Source organism: Ursus americanus, chromosome 36, assembly GCF_024610735.1.
Source record: "Ursus americanus isolate L20-20 chromosome 36, mUrsAme1.1.p, whole genome shotgun sequence".
NCBI lineage: Eukaryota > Metazoa > Chordata > Mammalia > Carnivora > Ursidae > Ursus > Ursus americanus.
Genome location: NC_142162.1, coordinates 5,431,767 through 5,452,232, shown reverse-complemented (window position 1 = coordinate 5,452,232; position 20,466 = coordinate 5,431,767). Strand labels below are relative to the sequence as shown.

At 35.7% G+C, this 20,466-nt stretch overlaps 1 protein-coding gene across 5 annotated transcripts; it reads right to left on the bottom strand.

Moving 5' to 3' along the window:
* Positions 1 to 1,593: 1,593 nt before the first annotated feature.
* On the bottom strand, positions 1,594 to 20,418 carry DTWD1 (DTW motif tRNA-uridine aminocarboxypropyltransferase 1). Of its 5 annotated transcripts, XM_087859268.1 has the most exons (6): positions 20,277 to 20,352; positions 17,818 to 17,879; positions 16,236 to 16,554; positions 11,790 to 11,933; positions 10,865 to 11,114; positions 1,594 to 3,282 (listed from the first exon to the last, which is right to left on the bottom strand). In XM_087859268.1, the coding sequence occupies exons 3-6, from the start codon at positions 16,497 to 16,499 to the stop codon at positions 3,035 to 3,037; spliced, it is 906 nt and encodes a 301-aa protein (XP_087715394.1). In that variant the 5' UTR covers positions 16,500 to 16,554; positions 17,818 to 17,879; positions 20,277 to 20,352; the 3' UTR covers positions 1,594 to 3,034. The 5 variants fall into 5 exon arrangements, with proteins under 5 accessions (XP_087715394.1, XP_045668066.2, XP_045668065.2 ...); XM_045812110.2 differs by lacking the exon at positions 17,818 to 17,879 and having other exon boundaries at positions 20,277 to 20,418; XM_045812109.2 differs by lacking the exon at positions 17,818 to 17,879 and having other exon boundaries at positions 20,253 to 20,366.
* Between the last annotated feature and the right edge of the window lie 48 nt (positions 20,419 to 20,466).

Genomic DNA, 20,466 nt, shown 5'->3' with positions numbered 1-20,466 from the left:
ATCTGAGAAGGCACTTGAGGAAGATGGGTCTAATACTGAATCTAAAGATGAAGTTATCTATTGGCACAATGATGCTGTATAATAAACAGCTATAAAACCAGTGGCACAACAATGGACATCCCATGCTCACATATCTGGAATCAGAAAGGTGTCAGGTGGTTCTGCTGATCCCAGAGGAGATCGTTCACATATCTGGGGGTTGACTGGCTATCAGCTAATCTAGACAGGATTCAGCTAGGGTAACCAATAACTTGGCTCTGCTCCATGCATGTCTAACCCTCCAGCAGGCTAACCCAAGCATGTATGTGCTTATAACAACAGCAGAAGCACAAGATTAAGTAAAAATTCACTAGATCTATAGAAATAAGTATGGTCCAGAATCAGAGTGAAAGGGTACTTCAAAGGAGAACAAAAAAGAACCATGAATACGGGGTAAAGAATTAGGAACATTTTTACAGTCTATCGTACCAAAGAAAAACAAAACAATTCATTGTTCTAAAAGGTATTATTATTGTTTTCTTTGGAAAAACTTGAGATTTTATCTGGCCTTAAGTTATAAATTAGGCTCTTACAAAGTACATGGGTCATCATTTTTATGCCAGCTGTGAGATGGGGGCAAATCCCCTCCCTCTTACCTGTTATGTTTAGTTAGTTTGTAGAGCCAGTTAAATGGCAATAGATTTTGGCTCAGGGAAGTCCAAATTTAGCCCAGAGAAATCCAACTTTGGCCCTGCTTAAATCAATTCGGGGCTTCCTCTGTTCCAAGGGCCAAGTTCTAAACATGAAGAAATCCATTTTAATTCCATTCTTGTAAAATAAATGCTAAATAGGCAAGCCAGTTGATTTGGCTAAGACTATGGGACTAATAATGTTCAAACCTTATATAATCCACATTACTTTTTGTGAAATAGCATAATAAAATGGTGACTTCACTGAACCAAATCAGAAGTCCCAGATGCTAGACCAGATCCTACCACTAACTAGCTGTTTGACCCATGAGCAAGTTACTTAATCTCTTTAGGTCTCAGGGCCTATACAATCAGGGGTTGCTCTAAACTGTAATGTTCCTAGTATCCTATATCGACAAGATATGAATAGGGATTACTTATTCAAATAAGTTAAAGAAATACTAACTTATGGGGCGCCTGGGTGGCACAGTTGTTAAGTGTCTGCCTTTGGCTCAGGGCGTGATCCCAGCGTTCTGGGATCGAGCCCCGCATCAGGCTCCTCTGCTGGGAGCCTGCATCTTCCTCTCCCACTCCCCCTGCCTGTGTTCCCTCTCTCGCTGGCTGTCTCTCTGTCAAGTAAATAAAATCTTTTTAAAAAAAATTAAAAAAATAAAAAGAAATACTAACTTAAAGTTCAAAATGTTTGTTTCAAGACTTTCAGCACTTTTAAGTTGTACCTTTTGAATCTCTAAGAGGGGAATATAATGTGCAGCAAACAAATTTCACCAATGACTCACTTTTTCATAAAACATGTTATGTGTTGCCCTGAATATACTTTGGTAAATGTGCTGTTATTGCTAGCATCCACATGGTTGAATTTATCAGTCAGGGTCCCAGAAAGAAACAGAGGACAACTCCACACAAGGACATTGGAGAAGAATATAATAAAATGACTATTTACAAAGGTATAGGCAGGGTTTAGGGAAGCCAACAAGGAGTAATGAACTACTCTGGGACTAGTTACACCTGGGAGCTGTTACTTCCTGTAAAGGGATGGAACAGGGACCTGAAATTAGAGAGAGTAACCAAGATAACTGCCTGGAAAGAGATGCCTGATAGGATGGTCTTCAGTAGAGGTACACAGCCAACCCATGGTGACCTGGCAGGAAAGAAGCCAGGGAAATAAATAACACAATTTCATTTTCCTTCAGCCTCCAATCTCTTGCCAGTGCTTTCAACTAGAGACCCACCTCATAGAGCAGAGAGCAGAACGGAAAAGGGTGCAGAGTGAATCCAAACAGAAGCTACCCCGCACAGTAAGGCTCCATTCCTAAGCAGCTAGATTAGGTGATTAAATGATGTCCTCAGGAGTCCGTCTTCTCTCTCCACTCTGCTTTCCTTCGCTGGCTTCATTCTAAAGCAAGTTCCTACCATCTGCAACACAGATGCTTCCAGCAGCTCTAGAGTTATAGTGTGCTTAGTTTGCAATTTCAGATAAAATAGTAAGTATTTTCCAGGTGCTGTGGAAAGCTCCTTAGATAACATTAACTCAGTTAATCCTCATAATAATCCTGTAAGGGAGCTACCATCTCTTTAGAAAAGAAGAAACTGACATAAGTTGAAATTTACATTCAGGTAGTTAGCTCTAGAGTCTGTGCTTTTAACTAATGCACCATATTGATTTAAAAAAAAAAAAACAACCCCTATCTCCTACAGCATTCATATCACTTATCAAAAAGGATGCTGGGTCATGTGCTCATCCTTGGATCAATCACTGGGCATTTTGCTTGCTAAACTGGGTCACAGGTCCACATGACTGCCAACAATTTCTCCCTAAAAAAAAGATGTCAGGCAAATGTGAAAAGCAACAGATGTCCTTCACAGGCAGTATGGACTTAACGAAATAGCCCCAGGGACTGAAGCCACAATTCCAGTTCTGCCTGTGTTTGCCACAAACCTCCAGCAAATTATCTATGACTTCATTTTCAGCAAGGAGATTCAGACCCATCCTACCTTCAAATGTGGTAGTGGGTACAGAAGGAAAAATATGAAGATCCCTAAACAAATATCTAATTGTATCTAATTACACAGATATAAATATAACATATTATATTAAAATACAGTAGTAAAATTGATATGACAAACTTAAGCAAATAACTTCTGAAATGAATTTTTCAGTCAACACGATCTCTGAAAATTCCTTTAGAAATAACTCCCTTTAAAAAAATATGAGATAAATGAATGAAGTCTTATTTTTTCAAGTGGTCTTACAGACACTATACATTAATATTTCCTAAGAAATGAAGTACAATTATAGGTTTATTGATTTTTAGCAAAATAAAACGACATAAGTAGCTTCTTAAAAACTAATGGATAAGTTTTCTTGTTTCTTTGTCTCCAGAGCATTTGGCATTCTTTATCAACTGGTACATAAAAGAGTAGAAAAATAAGAGATTGTCATATTGTCCTTGGTATTTCTCTTTTAATATATCGGTATGGTAGTCTACCAGAAAATAGTAAATGGCTTCAATTGTGGAAAGGAAGGTATCTGGCTTTCCTTTTTGATGGCGCCAAAAGCAAGTTTTTCTTGTTTTCAACTCAACTTGTAACAATCCTGCCAAAAACAAATAAAAAAAGTATAAATATTTCTTCTTAACCACAGAGTCTGGAACAATAATGGTAATTTAAAAAACGATTTTTTTTAGTGTAGATGAGTTCCTTCAATCCCAATTCCAAATAAGATATTTTCCTAAATGCATTAAGGTATATACAGAAGCAATATAAAACACAGAACAAAATCTTATACATGACAGTTACTTGTCTATAAATCTTAGAACTTACAACCATGAGTTAAAAGTAGTTAACAATTAAGATGTTCACCTCTTTCTATCTTTTTTCTAGTGTCTTTTTTTTAAAATTTTTTTATTTTAACCAGTGACAGAACTAAATTCACCAATATTCAGATCCTGGGATCAAGCCCCATGTTGGGCTCCCTGTTTGGCAGGGAGTCTGCTTCACCCTCTGCCCCTCACCCTGCTTGTGCTCTCTCTCATTCACTCTCTCTCAAATAAATAAATAAAATCTTAAAAAAAAATAAAGCAGCCATTAAAAAGGGGCAGATCATTTATAAAAGAAAGGTAATCAGAATGACAGGAGACTTTTCACTAGCAACAATAGAGTATTGAAGACTATGGAATAAAATCTCCAAAGTGTTAAAAGAAAAAACTAACAACTTAAAATTGTGTACCCAGCAGAACTATATATTAAGAACAGGAGTGAGGGGCGCCTGGGTGGCACAGCGGTTAAGCATCTGCCTTCGGCTCAGGGCGTGATCCCAGTGTTATGGGATCGAGCCCCACATCAGGCTCCTCCGTTATAAGCCTGCTTCTTCCTCTCCCACTCCCCGTGCTTGTGTTCCCTCTCTCGCTGGCTGTCTCTATCTCTGTCAAATAAATAAATTAAAAAAAAAAAAAAAAGAACAGGAGTGAAAACATTAGTAGAGGAACAAAAATTGAACATATGCCAACAGGAGACCAAATGAAAAGAATTTCTAAGGAATGTATTTCAGCAAAGACAGTCTGGGTTAAAAGAATGGTCAGCAAAGAAAACAATAAACATCTATGCAAATCCAAATAAATGCTGCCTGAATGAAACAAAAACAATAATATCTAATTTGTGGGCTGAAGATAAAGGACAGAACAAAAATAATGAAGAAAAAAACAGCAACTTGGTGAACTAGGAGAGAACTGAATCAAACTTAAGTGTAGTAAATCCTTAGAGTGTTCAAAAGGAGAGGTAAAAATACTGACTTTGAATTCTTCTAAGTCACATGTGCACAGTCCAGTTTTCTAAAAGAACCAAAATAGGAATATTAAAGAATGAAATAAGAAAAAAAATAAAAACTCGATTGATCAAAGAAAAAAAAAGTAAAAAACAGGACAAATAAAATTTTAGATGGTAGAAATATATCCAAAAATATCAATACTCATAGCAAATAGGAATAGATGAAACCTGCATGTAAAAAGAGATTCTCAGATTGAAACACAAGGATGACTTCTACAGGGCTTCTGCTCAATGCACTGGAGGTCTTAGCTGACATAGTTAATAAAAACAATAAATTAATTAGATGTATAAAAACTGAAAAGGAAGAAACACAATTGACTTTATTTACACAGAAAATACTTTTTAAATCTACAAACAAATTTTTTAAAATATATTATCTTAGGGTAGAGAGGATATAAACAAGCCACAAAAAGTGTTCAACATGAAAGACTGATAAATTCTACGTGAAGAACTTCTGTTCCTCAAAAGATACAATAAAGAAATTTAAAAGAGTCATAAACTGCAAGATGATATTTCAAAATATTACTATCTATATTCTAGTAGACATGAGGAATTCCTACAAATCAATAAAAAAAAAACACTAGAAAAATGCACATAGGGATTTCACAGCATAGGACATGTGTGACCAAGTAGGTGAACAAAATGCTGTTCAATCCAATTATTAACTAAGGAAAAGGCACATTGTGATCACAATGAGACCCCACTTTATATCCACTATATTGGCAAAAATCAAACATTTGACAATACCAAGGTAGGAGGCATCATGGATCAACAGGGAGTCTTACACATTAATGACAGGTGTGTAAGTTTATATACCCACACTTTGGAAGACTATTGGCATTATCTTGTAGAAGTGAGCATTCTCATATGCAACAACCCAACAATTTCACATTTCAGTATGTTTCCTTAAAGAACCTTGCTCATGCATATGTTCATAGGTGCACTATTTGTAAGAGCAAAAACTATAAACAACTCAAGTGTTTCATCAGCAGGAGACAGGATCAACTGTAGTATATTCACGCAGTCAGACAAAACACAGTAGTAAAAATGTAAACTATAGCTAATCGTGTAACAACATGGACAAACCTTAGAAACAAAACAGTGACTTTAGATTTCAGGTACCCAGGAATACAATATGCAGGTCAAAATAAAGAAAACTAAATTATATAAAGATTCTGAAAATAGATGTATATAATAAAACACAAAAGGAATGATAAAAACATAATTCAGGAAAACAGGTAACTGTTGGTGGGGGGAGAAGCGGAGTGGTAGAGGTGAGAACACAGGTAGGTAAGTTATGATACAATTCTGGTGCTTGGGTTCTTAATTATTCATTACCTCACTATGTGCTATAACATTATATTATATATATTCTTTTACATGTATCATAATTTAGTTTAAAAAGTAATATAAAAAACACCTTTGCCTATTTATGGCAGAACTGAGCTAGAAGTCAGGTCCTGGTCCTATTCTTTCCATTAGGCTTACAACACAAATCTAATCATGTCAATGTCTGGCATTAAATTCTCTAATACTGCCACAGCACCTGTGGAAAAAAGATCAAATTCCCAGGCATGATATTCAAGGGCATTCATAATTTGTATTTCTTCAGTTGCTTCTTCTACCATTCTCACGTACATACGCATTCTACACCATAATCAACTTTTTCAGTCTCCTGAATGCAAAATGATGTTTTTATATTTTTGTGTATATGCTATTCGCCTTGTCTGAAATGCCCAACTCTTAGCCCTTTATCCATCAAGATTTCAACAGAAACAGTTAATGCATTCAGGGACAACCCGAATGGGCAGAGCAGGGTTGTGTCTCCTCAATGCTACCACCGTACCCAAAACTTACTGAATTTTCTTACCTGCTTACCTGCCTGCCTCCCACAACCGATTACATGGCAGACAATGTCTACTGTCTTCTCAATATTCATTTCCCCCTTCTCTCAATATTAACAAAACAATCCTGTTCAGTGTGGCACGTGTGCAGCTAAAAACAATTTCCCAGCTTTATGTACGCCAGAGTGGTCATGTGACCATTCTGGCCAAACAAAGAAAAAATGAAATCTCCTAGGTGGAAATTCCAAGAAAGCTACTATTATTATTACTATATTTATTTTTTAATGCAAGAGCCAGACTCAATGGGCATGTACATATTGACCTTTGTCCTTTGTCTTGCCTGGAATATACATGGGATGTCTTGGGACCTGGCGGCTATCTTACAAGTATGAGAGTGAAAGTGATGGAGGCAGAAAACAGAATGAGTCTGAGTCCTTACAGGCATTGTGAAGTCCTTGTAACAGCTTTGGACTACCCATTTCTGGACTTGAACCTGTAAAAAGTAAACCCACTACTTGTTTTCAGATTCTGTCTGGGTTTCTGTTTCATGCGGTGAGACACAACCCTAACTAACAGCCACTGTTATCAACTGGAAGATAGCGATATTGTTTTATTCTCCTTCATATCCCCCAGTCTAGAACACCACCTGTCCAGGAACAGGTATTCAACAAATATTACTGAATAAATGGACAAATTGCAAAAGCTTGAAAGTATTCTATCTAGGTATTTTGAAAATATTCCAATTTGAGTAATTTTGATTCAAAGATACACAAACCAAACCCTTTTGAACTTTTTGTATTAATGTTAATTATATCCAAGAAGTAAAGGCAGACATTTGAAAATATTTCAAGTAATTAGTATAATTAAAATCTTAACATAGGACTTGATAGCACATGCAATTTCTAAAAAAAAAACAAAGAGTAAGTATTAAATGGTCCTGGTTTCTAATACACCTAATATGTTCTAAAATGTTAAAAATAAAAATCAAGATTTACTGATTATTTCCACTAAGCCATCCTGTTTGAAACATTTGCTTGCAAGTATATAGAACCTTTTAAAACACACTGAAATACAGAGGCACGGGATTTATTTTTTAAAATTCAACATATACATTAAAAAATTCTTTTGCTAGCATTTCTGGCTGTCAGTAACTTTACGATGAATTTAGCAAATTTCTTTAACAGAACTGTAAAGCAGATAATTATAAATGGTTTTCTCTTCAAAATTATTGCCTGAATTTCTTCAACTGAAGAGTGAGAATAAAAATCTTGAGCCATTCTCGTACTGCTGCTGGGAGGACTAAACGAGGCAGTATATGATACTGCATTCACAAACACCAAGTACAGTTCAGGCAATGCTTTTAATCTGAAAAAAGCAGTCACTTTAAACGTCGTTTCAATATAGTCAAAATGAAGGGAGAGAGCTGGCTAATTTTTAAAACTAATTACAATATAAATTCATTTTTATCATTTGGACTGCCTCCATAACAAAAAGAGACCATCCTTCCCCACCACATCCTCCCAAGGCTTCCTATAGTGAATCTTCAAGAATGTTATGTCCCTCTTCACTTGTACGTTCACATTTAATGATTAAACTACACAGTCAACTTTCAAATGTTTTATTTCAACAGCAGTAAAACATTCAGAGCTATTTCTCTGTAAAATGTGGCAAAACACATTAAGGGGATTCTTAACCTCAGCATTCCTAAGATAACAGAAACAATTTCCAATACATTACATTTGAGAGTTTTATCTGAGGTTTAGAGCTGATTTGTTTAGCTTAATCCCATTAAAATGTTTTAAAACCTGAAGACAATGATTTATAGCAAACATGGGTTGTTTCTTGAGGAAATAACTTGGTTTATCTGGAACCTGGTATATCACATACACAGAGACTATAAATATGTGCAGAGCCCCAAATATTCCCTATGGTGCAATAAGGAGCCAGGAGGGGTAGGGGTTGAGGTAGGACATGCAGAAAAGACTGAATCTGTTTATTTCATGACTTTGAAGGAATTAAGAAATCCCTTCTAAAAATATTCATGTAGCACAGAATTGAAATACATGATACTATGTAATCTGGGAAGGAATAACAGAAATATTTCCAAATCTGATTTTAAGCCTTAAGCTCAAATATGAACACTCTGAAAACAGATTTTGAATTGTGCCTCAATAATTCCTTTTACAGTTTTTTCTACAGTTCTCACTCGTGTCCTTTCATTTGATGCTTTCAATTACCATTTATGGTAATTATAAAGAAAGCGGCTCAGAAAAATCTTCAAACTAAGGAATAAGTTAGTGCTGTAACCATCCAAGGTAATATTGGCAGGTAGTACTCCAAAGAGCAGGGCCTTAGGGTTCCCCGTTTCTATTAAACATCAGTCAAAGGTTCTTCCAGGTATTATGCTCTATAGTTTCTCTCTCCCTCTCCCTCCCACATTCCTTGTCCCCCACTGTCTCTCTCTCTCTCTCTCTCTCTCTCTCTCACACACACACACACACACACTCTTTCTCTGTCTCTTTCTGCCTATCTTTCTCACATACAAACACACAGATACAAACACACACAAGACTAGAATGACAAGGCAATCTTACTAACATGTATGTTGACCTCAGAGTTATGAACTATGTAAATTAAACTAAATCTAGTACTGTCACTAACTTTAGTTTGGGATTACTTACCATAAGTTAAATTCCAAAAAGTGTCATAAACTTTCTTTTCTAGGTGAAGTGCATTTTTAACAATAGCCTGCAAAAAGCTCTTTGGCAACTGCCGAAAACCAACTGGGTAGCTCTCTTGCCTTCTAATCATACGTGGTATACATACAAGGCCATCAAGAGCTGGAAATAAATCTAACATTTTTAGAGAAACTACTGAAAAAGCCTGAAGAACTGAGTAAGGTACAAGTAAACAAGAGAGGTAACATGAGTTTCTGTTCTTCATATTACTAGTTGTGCTAATTGGGCAAACAAAGCAACTCTTTTAAACCATTTTATTAGAAACTGAACTTTTCACTCTAAGAGAAAGAGTACAAAGGTAAAACAAAAGAAAGAAAATCCCTGTAATGTTCAATCTTGGAATTGGAACTATCCATGTGAACTCGTGATATATATATTTTCCTTGGCTCTATGCACTGAAGCAATGACATCCAAATTGTAATAAATTTACCAGATCTTGGTTTCTAATATCACTCCCCCCTAAAAAGAACCCACAGCTCTATGCAAATTATGATTTGCATAATCACTGGTTCTATGTCTGGGAGAGGAAAAAAGTACAAGTGAACTTGGGACATCCTGTTGTACCAGAAAGACTAATGAGGCCATGCCACAGAGGACATGAAGGGCTCCCACTGGCAAAATTTGAGACAATTTGGACATGAAAAAGAATACAATCACAATATATTACATATGATGAACTAAAAGGAAATCTATAAACCCATACTGACCTCAAAAAGGGGACGGAGGAGAGAGAAAAAAAAAAAAGAAGGGGGGAGAAGAGCTCTTTACATAAGAATACCAGCTAACAAATATAAAAGACATAATACATTAAGATGTCATCATTTTGCAATCCTCAGTGTATTTGCTGACTTGGGCAAATCATCAATGAATACTAAAACCACTCAGTGAAAAGCAGCTGGGAAATAGATAGTTCATAGTCTCGAGGCATCACCCCAAAGATTACTACTAGTTTCAAAGAAGAAATGAACTTTTATAATAGAGAGATCTGGCAATCATCACTTTAATCAAATAATTAAAGTTATTACCAATAATGGAACTTTTATTATATGCCTCCTGATTTGATGCAGAAAGTATACAACTTGACCTATGAATAGGGTCATCATATAATTTATCAGCTAAATAGCATCATTTCTGAGAGTGAAAGGGAATGCTATGAATAATTATATCAAAACAACAGGTATAAACAGGAATTGTCATGGACAACCCTAGATTGATCCTGATCTCTAAGTATTCTTACAAAAACACTAACCTGAATCTAATTATGATGAAGCATTCAGACAACTGACCTGTCCTCTTCACACAAGTCTAAGTCAACGAACACAAAAACAGGGGACTGCTCCACATTAAAAGAGACTGAAGAGGTATAGTAACTACATGGAATGTGAGTCTCCATGCTGCATCAGAAGAAAAAAGCTACAAAAGATATTTTTGGATCAATTAGGGAAATGTAAATATGAACCGTATTAGATATTAGAACTTTTGTTAATTTTCCCAGAGTGATAATGGTATTGCGATTATGCAGTTATTCTTAAAAGATGTAGAGTTATGTATTTAAGGGTGAAATATTACAAAGCCTGCAACTTACTTTCAAGTGGTTCAACCAAAAATGTATATAATATCTAAGTACACACACACATATAATAGTGAAATAAAACAAATGTGGAAAAATGCCTGGGTATTTGATGCAATTCTTCCAATATATCTGCATGTTTGAAGTATTTGAAATGAAAACTGGGGGAAGGAACAATGCACAAAAATTTTGCTCTTTTACCTTGAAGTCTCTCATCAGTGAATATTTTGTTTGTTTGGTTCCAGGTGCTATCTATAAATATAATTTTTTTCAGTGTCGTGTCTTGGCCCTTGCCGTCATTCAAATCCTGTTCTTCAGTTTTCTTGCGTTTAATGAATGGCTTGTCAGGGTCATCATTTTTGTCTTTAACATTATTTTGAATCCTTTTTTGCAGATGAAAAGAAATATCTTTTATTGAGACAGACTTAGGTCCAGGAAAAACAAGTGCAACCTAAAGCAAAGAAACTTAAGTTAGCAGTGTGCCGTTATGATCTTCAAAACGAATAAATTCTGACACTTTTTCCTAGTTTTTTGAGATCTACTACTTTTCAACAAGAGCAATAATATATCACCAATGTGACAATTTCAACTATGTGAAAATCAATTTAGACTGTAGAAATGATCAAAGGAAGGCCTCTGAGCAGCCAAAAGATGTTACAAAGGCCATATTTTAAAACTCTTAATTCGGTGATAATTCTTGAAAATCCTTCTAATTCAGACTTTCTTTTCTTCTTTTGGAGAAATTCCACCAATGTTTATAATACAGTTTTTTAGTTTGTATCAAATTAGACCATCTAAATGTAGTTATCGGCAGGAAAGCGGAGAAGAGAGAAAGTAAAAGCAGGCACAGTAATATTGGCAAAGAGTAAAAGCCTGAAGAAATAACGCAGAACAACTATAAAAAGTGGGAAGACAAAATTCAAAAAAAGCCTTAACAATCTAAGATCATTTGATCTTCGAAGATCCCAATGAAGTATATAAATTGTATATTGCTTAGTGTTACATAAAGATAATCCTAGGTCATTAAGAAAAATATCAAATTATGTTCAAGTAAGTTCAGAAAGGCAATGGAATTTAAAACTCTTTTAGGTTCAATGAGAAGAGTTGTAAAAAATAAGCTGCCTACTTCATGGTCTTTTTCTTCATATTCTGGAATACAAGGATATGTGTAAATATTTACAAATTCAGGTGCTAATAGTTTTGCATGTATAGCAGTACTTTTGCCATCTGTTTCATTTGGATGTTTAATGATATCAATCTTCAGTGGAAGCTAAAATTAAAAAAAGAGACAAATGAACACGACAAATGTAACAATTCTAATTTTTATGTTAATAAAAATGATCTTTAAAGCTTAACAAGCTCACACTAAGTTCCTATAAATATGATTTGAAAGGCATACTTTTCTAAAGCAGAATACTAGGAATGCTAAGAGTCATAAAGCAAACCTAGATTTCTTCCTCGATATTGTTTATCATGTAACAGAACAATTATTTCCAACTTATTTAACATAGAATCTGTTCTTAAAGTTTCAAGGCCATTTTCATTTAAGCTACACAGGCATTGAGACCAATTCTTTGCATTTCAGTACCTGTGTCAAGAACATTTTTTATAATTCCTATAAACTTTAGGATTGTTAATTTTATGACATAATAAAAGGAAATATAAGTTTGGGCAAAAACTTCACATCTAAAATTCAAGTCGAAATTTTATTCCCTATACATCCTTTGAGATCTAAGGTATTACCCTTCAAAGGGTTCACCCTTTGTCGTGAACATCACGATTCTCATCAGTGGCCCTTAACAGCACAAATGAAATAATTATCAACTGGAAAAGTAACAGGTCTAGGAGGCGCACACTTTATATAAAAATTAACTCTCTTCAAAATCATTTGTCTATTTTCCTTAAAGTTTCATTATGTTATGAATTACATTCTGCCTCTTTGCAAAAATAATGTTCTCTTGCATTTTTGAGTTAGATTTTTCTATTATTTCACTGACTTATTTTAGTTTTCTGTATAATGCTTGCACAAATGCTGTAGTCAGCCATGATTATGAAAATGAAAGCTGAGTCATATCCCCCCCAAATATATATGAGAAACTCTGAGATGGATTCCTCACTGCAGATTATAAATGACTTATATATTATTACAAACACACTTCCAGCTCCCACTACACCCATAATAGGCAGGATTCTAGGTATTTACCCTGGGGCAAACTAAATTTACCCTGGAGTACAAAACTATTTTTGTTTTTTTAAAACAGCTTTAATAGATAAAATTGATATAATAAACTCCACATATTTAAAGTGTACAATATAATGAATTTTAACACCCTTGAACTCATCACCATAATTAAGACCCTGAACATTTCTGTCACCCCCAAAAGCCTTCTTGTGCCTCCCTCCTTCCACTTTCCCCATCAACTACCACCCACAGTCCTTAGGCAATGATTGATCTGCTATCACTATAGGTTAGTTTGCGTTTTGTAGGATTTCAAATAAATGAAATCATATGGTATGTACTCTTTTCATCTGACTTCTTTCACTCGGAATAATTATTCTGAGATTCATCCGTATTGTTGTGTGTATCATTAATTCCAGAGCTGTTTTTTTAAGGAGCAGCTGCTGCATGTTACTGAATGATCCCAATTGCATATACTTTATCTTTCTGGATGATTGTGTGGAAAAACGGTGGTATATGTCCCAGAAGGGCCATAAATATGTATCCCAAATAGTTTTCACTCTAGGGTTTCAAACCCCGTATCTCCTTCCCGCCCCACTTATGCCTAGTGACCCGTTAGGGCCAACGGCTTTAAATCATCAAACCAACTTCTAGTTATAGAAAATTTACCATTTAAGTAGGCAGTTCACAAATGAATTTACATCAGTCTACTTCTGGCTGAACTCTACATCAGAATTTCCTCATGATGCTCAGTCTCAGTTGACACTACATTCCCTTTCCCCAGGGTCTCTCAGTCCCAGGTCAGCATTATCTTAGCCCAGGGAAGATAGGAAAGAAGAAAAAGAAAGCACATCATGACAAAGTATTCTATTACTAATAAAACTGACTTTCTTACATGGCTGATGAGTAGAACTGAAAGTTCCAAAGACAACCATCAACATTTCTCATCAGCTGGCTATGCCTGAAGGGTATCATTTATACCAAGGACACAGGACTGAGTGTTATTCACGTATTTAAACGTCACATACCTTGTCTACTATGGACTAAATCCTACAGGTATAAGACAATTATGCACAATTTGTGCTCAAGAAGTATTCCTGGGACCCAGTCTAGCTACTTTAGTTCTCCCTGAGCAAGCCTGAAATTCTGACACTAAGAAACAAAAGCACAGACACAGATCAAATCACGGAAACATATGCTTGTGCTCGAGTTCACACATTTTAAAGGAAGATACTTCCTAAATAATGACAGGGTACAGAGTAACACCAGAAGCGTTGACCAGACACAGTTCAAGTAGAGACGTTCTGTTTTTAAACATAAAGAACATCAATCTGTTCTCTAACACTTTTATTTCCTAGAAGAGATTTACCAAACCTATCTGCCCAAATTTATCAAAATGCCATTAGCAGGAAGTGCTAAATCTTTTCCTATGTGACCATCGACTTTCCCAAAGAGAGTCTTTTGAATTTTAGGACTCTAAAAGAGATGAAGCTTTCTTTGACCTTGTGTTTTGTTTTGTTTTGTTTTGTTTTGTTTTTTTGCTCCTCTTTTAAAAAATACCAAGAGCATCTTTTACCTTTACTCATGCATTTTTCATGACATTTTTAAAAATCATATTCTGCATGAAAAAATCGATATTTATGATTTTATTCCACAGATTAAAATTTAAAGCTTGGGAGGCACTTACTCATCATGTAGTCGTTTTCCCTTCCCAAGCAGGCTATCTAAAAGCAAATGCTAAATGATTTGTAAAAATAAAAATTAGAAAAAAATTTTATAGAGCCTTTATACTGAGTTTTATATATGGCCATTAAAATATAAACACTTTTAAAAACTCTGCATGCTCTGGTAGGCCATTTAGAGTTGATCAAACATTTGGCGTGGTGTTTTAAGTCATTTCTATTAAATAGTGGACATTAGATAACTGATTTGGAAAACAATCCTCTATTATTAAATTTCTATGAAAATAAATTTCTATGAAAAGTCAATATTTAAAATACTGACTTTTGTTATTCTGATCTTCAATCCTTTTGAACACACTACATCTTAAGATAAAACTTTTAAAGGAATACTCTATGTGTTTATGATATGAACAGAATAATTGTTTATACTTCAAAAACTGTACTTCGAAATGTAACATTCTTACAAGATAACAGGAAACTTAGAGAAGATTATTTTCCTCAAGCTCTAAGTTTTTCTAAGGTAACTATGAAGATGATTAGATTCCATGCTTATTTTTTCTTGTCCAGTAAACTTTCCAACAGCTTGTAAGGGTGATTTTAGACACTTGAGCAGACCCTGGACTTGCCAAGATGACATATAAGCTAAACTGAATTTCAAGTAACAAAATATAAATATTAAGGTGTTTTACTTCAAATTTAAATAACCTTAAAATCACATTAAATATATTTAAATATAGTTTTCACTTATTTTCTTATTAGTAAGTTCTAATGAGTCCATGTATAGAGTTTAGTCTCTAGTCTAAAATCCTAATAGGCAGCAAATTTTATACATTATTTGATTTACTCCTGAAGTTCATGTCAATGTTAGACAAGTTGACATATATGAAATAAATTCTTTGATTACATAGACATCAAGGTCTACAGACTTTTTACCTATGCAAGAGTAGTCTTGGTAAGCAACAAAATGTATAAGGTAAGCAATCAATTCAAATCAATTTTTAAAAATCTGGCTTGAATCACTATAATTATAACATAGCCCAATGAGTAGGTCTTACTCTTTTTTTTTTTTTTTTAAGTAGGCACCATGCCCAGTATGGAGCCTAACATGGGATTTGAACTCACAACCCTGTGATTGAGACTTGAACTGAAATCAAGAGTCGGACACCCAACCAACTGAGCCACCTGGGTGCCCTAGGTCTTAGTATTTTTAATTTTAGTTTAGTTTTGGTCACTGACATGAGCTCCATCTCCATGTAGGATGGGGCTAAGTCTGTTCTACAAAAGCCCAAGCAAAAATCAACCCTAGTTCCTTTAGGGTACATTTTCTTAAAAAGAAGTCCAAAGCCCTGAGGTAGTTTTTGAAGTTCCTTCAGGCAATCTATACACTTGTCTCTTGTAGTATTCATGTTTATGCCACATTTTTTCCCGTTTTAGATGAATTATAATCATTAATGAAAAAGTAATTGATTTCATTCAAAACAATACCATTCATCTCAGACCCAAGTGTTTTAGCAGTGTGTGTCTCTTTTTCCAGAGACAAGGAAAAAAAAAATAGGTTTACTAGTCTGTAAGACTAAATTTTCTATTAATATTATTCATTTCCATAATGATGCTATTTATCACACTTATCAATTATATTAGAGCAGGTATATATGAGATGTCTTTTTAAAACTTTTTTTCCTACTTTCAGATAATTAAATTTCTTACCAACCTTCACAAGCGGCATCTGTTCAATAGGTACATTTTCAACTGGGACATAACATGTATAGCAATAGAACATTCTTGAACCACCACATTTGAGACATTTTGATCTTCCACTTTGCTGAGCTTTTTGAAGAACTTCTTGAGATGCTAAGCGTAAGTTTTGAAGAGGATCTTCTGCAGCTATGGAAGTAGTTTGTGAGTGTTGTATTTCTACAAATTTTGAATTATTTTCCTCCTTTTCTTTGAGAAATATAGGTGGATTGAGAGACATTTTTCATTCAAACCAAAGTTTAACATCTATTTCTAAGACATAAATCATAGGTGCACTGCAAAAGATAAAAAAAAAAAAAAAAAGTGGGGGAGGGGTGAAATAAAGACAGGAAATATTTTATTCCTTGTCTCCACAAAGAAAATTACTCAATTTAATTCACAACTGCATGCTGTTTTTAGTATTTATTAACAAGTATTAATAAGCTTTTTAAACCACTAAATTAGCACAATTTAAAATACAAAATTAAAAAGCATTAAACTCAGAACAATAAATTACCCTTCTGAGCCATTCCCTTCATAAAAATAAAAAGGTGCTCTCTTAGAAAAACTATTTCAAATGTAAAATTTAGTACCAACAATCCATTTTTCAGTGACTCTTCTTTTGTTTTATATTAGGAATACAGTGTTTTAATGTTTGTATCATCAGGAATGTATTCAACCCTCTAGGCTCCGACTTTAAACTGATGTTATATGACATCAAATCTCAACCTGAATCCTAATGAAAATACAAGGTTCCAGTGAAATCAGTAAAATTAAGTTGGTTATGTTCTAAAAGACATATTCTTCTCCAACTTAAATCACACACACACACACACACACACACACACACACACACAAATATAACTAAACATTCATTAAAATAGGACAGACATGTACTACCAATTACAATTTGTAAAATATCACAAGGGGTGAAATATATGCCCAGAAAAATAAAGTGTGATCTTATAAAATTAAAAATTTTACAGAGTAATGTTAATGTCCATTGACTCAAAGACTTCATACCACTTTTTAAAAATATAATTCATTCAGATTCTTCCATTCTAGAGATAAAATAGTAAAATAACTTTCCCATTTAAATATTTTCTTCCAAGAAGAATGATGTCTGTCTAAACTGTTATTCAAATACTCTGTAAGCCCAGTATCTTTTGAGGGAGAAAAGAGACTGGGGCCCTTTTGATTTGATATGCATTCCAAAGCTGTAAAATGAGTCTCTCATTATAAAGCTTATGGCATTGCGGTGTTTAACTATGAGGCCCCAGGCACTCTGGGTACAAGCACTGACAGGAGAAATGCTGTGACTGCAACAGGAAACTTTTTTGTGGTATCCCAAATAGAAAGTGAACAAAAAGTCCAGTGGAACATAATACACAACGTAATTTACCAACATGAAGTTAGTGATACTAATTTAATTACTCAAGAGTTTTTTTTTTATAAATCCCAGTAAGCTTGAGACCCAAATAAAAATGCAAAGAAAAAAGATGCTTGTCACTGAAGGAAAAATAAAATATACTGGCCAAATTTATTCAAAGTAAATTTACCAAGCTGTCACCTTTTCTTGAGTCTCAGATCCTTTTAAGATCATGTGAGTCTTGGACCTTATCTGCAGAAAATGCATACAGAGACATAATATTTTGTACATAATTTCAGATGGTTTGCAGATCTGTAAGTCCAGATCCAGGTAAAGTAATCCTAACTAAGATCAAACTGTAACTCTAAGGACAAGAGCAGTTTTAAAAGTCTGGGAAGAGATCCTATGAGTCTCCACATATCAGAGCTACAACTCTCCTGCCGGACAACCAAAGGTCAGCTGTCACAAGCCAAAAGAGGTCTCATTACTGCACTTAGGAAGGTGGTTAAGTTGCCCCTTAAGTCTTGGTTTGGGTTTGCTCTGGTGTTGCCTGAGGTCCTTACAGAGACATTTTTAGGTTGTAATAGTTTTGAGTTATCCCATCATGGGACTCATCCTAAAAAAGAAACTGGACTGGACTAATTCAACCTGACTCCACTTTCCTGGCTGTTCTAGTAGCTATTTAGGGGGTTTGCCTATGCCACTGAAGGCCTCAGGCAACAATGGGGCTGAAGTACACAGTTCCTGGGGATGTCATGAAAGTCAATGTGTTTCCTGACATTCAATGGAAAACTACTGATGAGTTTCTCTAGGGCCCTCAAAGTGCACTCTGCCTCAGAAATATTCCCCCCTATTTCACTTGGCTTTCCATCCATAAAGCCAAATAGATATTAGTGAAGTCTTATATAAATGTTTTTCCTGTACAAAAATCAAACAACATAAACACCTATGAGGCAGTGAAAGGGAAATGTTTATGGCTCCTTTCCCTGCCTCACCTATACACTCTCTCTTATGGCTGTGGTGGCCACACAGAAGAGGCCAGAAATAGTAAGTCACGGACAGGTCTCTAAAACCATATGACAAGGGCATCTGTTCTGACCTAGCCAATAGCCTGCCTCAAATGCGTACAAATAGTTTGCTGCAAACGATGGTTCGCAACCTTCGAAACGTACTTATTAACATCAAATTTGTACAGGGAATACAAGTGGAGCTGCGGGAGTTACTTAGAACACATAAAATAATGTATTCCTAAAGAACTAATAAATATTTTTACCTTGATGGTACATTCATCACTCTGCAACTTAGGTTGAAAACAAATTTTTTACTCCCCCTCTACCCTCTTTTCCCAAAAAAACCAATTACTCATCAAGTTCCATCAATTCTACCTTGCATATAATCCTCTATTTGTAGTCTCAAAGTCAGGACTCGGGATGTCCTATGGCAATCTCTTACATCTTTTTATGTTTGCCACTTATTATTGGTTCCACATATTGAGCATGGAAAAAACCTGCTTTAGTCTGGAGTTGCCTTTTAGCGAAGCTATATCCCTCCTAGCAATCAACTCTGCAAGAGCAGAATTCTTTACTGATCTCACATATCTCTCCCGGTGTTTTATGAAGGAGGAATTCAACAATTACTTATTTAATCAAAAACATTCTGAAAAAGAAAACATAAGTATACATCTCCCTACTGAAGGACCTGACAAACCACCTTTATGGGTCCTCTGCAGCCAGGCACAAGTGGCAGCATGGCAGATCTTTTTTTTTTTTTTTTTCCCAAAACAATGACGTTAAAACCTCCAAGGTACAAGTCACTTCCCAATGGAATACTATATAATACTATGTATGGTAGACCAATTCAGTACTGGATAAAACCCACTTCAAATTTTTTTCCTGAAGTCTTTTTAAGAACCTGGTCACATAATATACACAGGTCCAACATTCATTTTTTAAAATCCAAGGTGCCACCTTTTCCATACAGGACCAACGGCCCCTACCACATCACCCATCATTTGGTAGGCAGACTGTCTTGCCTTAGTTTTTCATGGTACACTGGGATTCAGACAGAAATAATCCTTAAATGCCGTGGTTTTCACTCAAGCAGAGATTTTATCATCCAGCTCCGTGAATTGGCATCTTAAAGTACTAATATACTTCCTTACTTATCTTACATTCCCAAGAAACAATTTAGACAGAAGAAACAGACTCCCTGGCTTATTATGTAACCAGTATCTTAATATTTTAAATACACTGCATGGCACACTATGTCTGTACTAAGCTTCTCTTTCTGTGATTACCAATCCCCCGCAAACGACTCCAAACACTAAAAAATAAAGAATAGCTTCTAGGGGACTACCTGCCAGAACAGACTTTCCTTAGAGCGGAAACCACTTGAAAATGATTGTTAGGGCAAAGAAAAATTTTGAGGAAAAATCTGGAAGCCTTTTTCCCAAAGGGCCCGCAGGATCCTAAAAAAAGGCAGGCGCTCGAGCACAGGGACCAGGGCCCCGCTCACAGGCGACACCCTGCACGACCTCCACTAGGGCCCGGCCGAGCAGCGTCCTCTTCCTGCAGCCGCACGACTCCGGCCAGACCACTGTTCCGCAGAGGGGCGCGAGACCCGCACCAGGGATCGGAGTGGGACTCAGACCTGCACTGCCCGCGGGTCCTCGCACAGCTCCACGCGTCTTCCGCTCCGCCCGAGCCTGAGGCGCGCGCCCGGCCGAGGTCGCGCTCGAGCGCGGCGGAGCGCTTTCCGGGAGACACAGGAGGGAGGAGCCCGGCCGTTGCTAGGGCCGTTGCTAGAGCCTGGCGCCGCGCAAGTCCCGAGACGAAAGTAA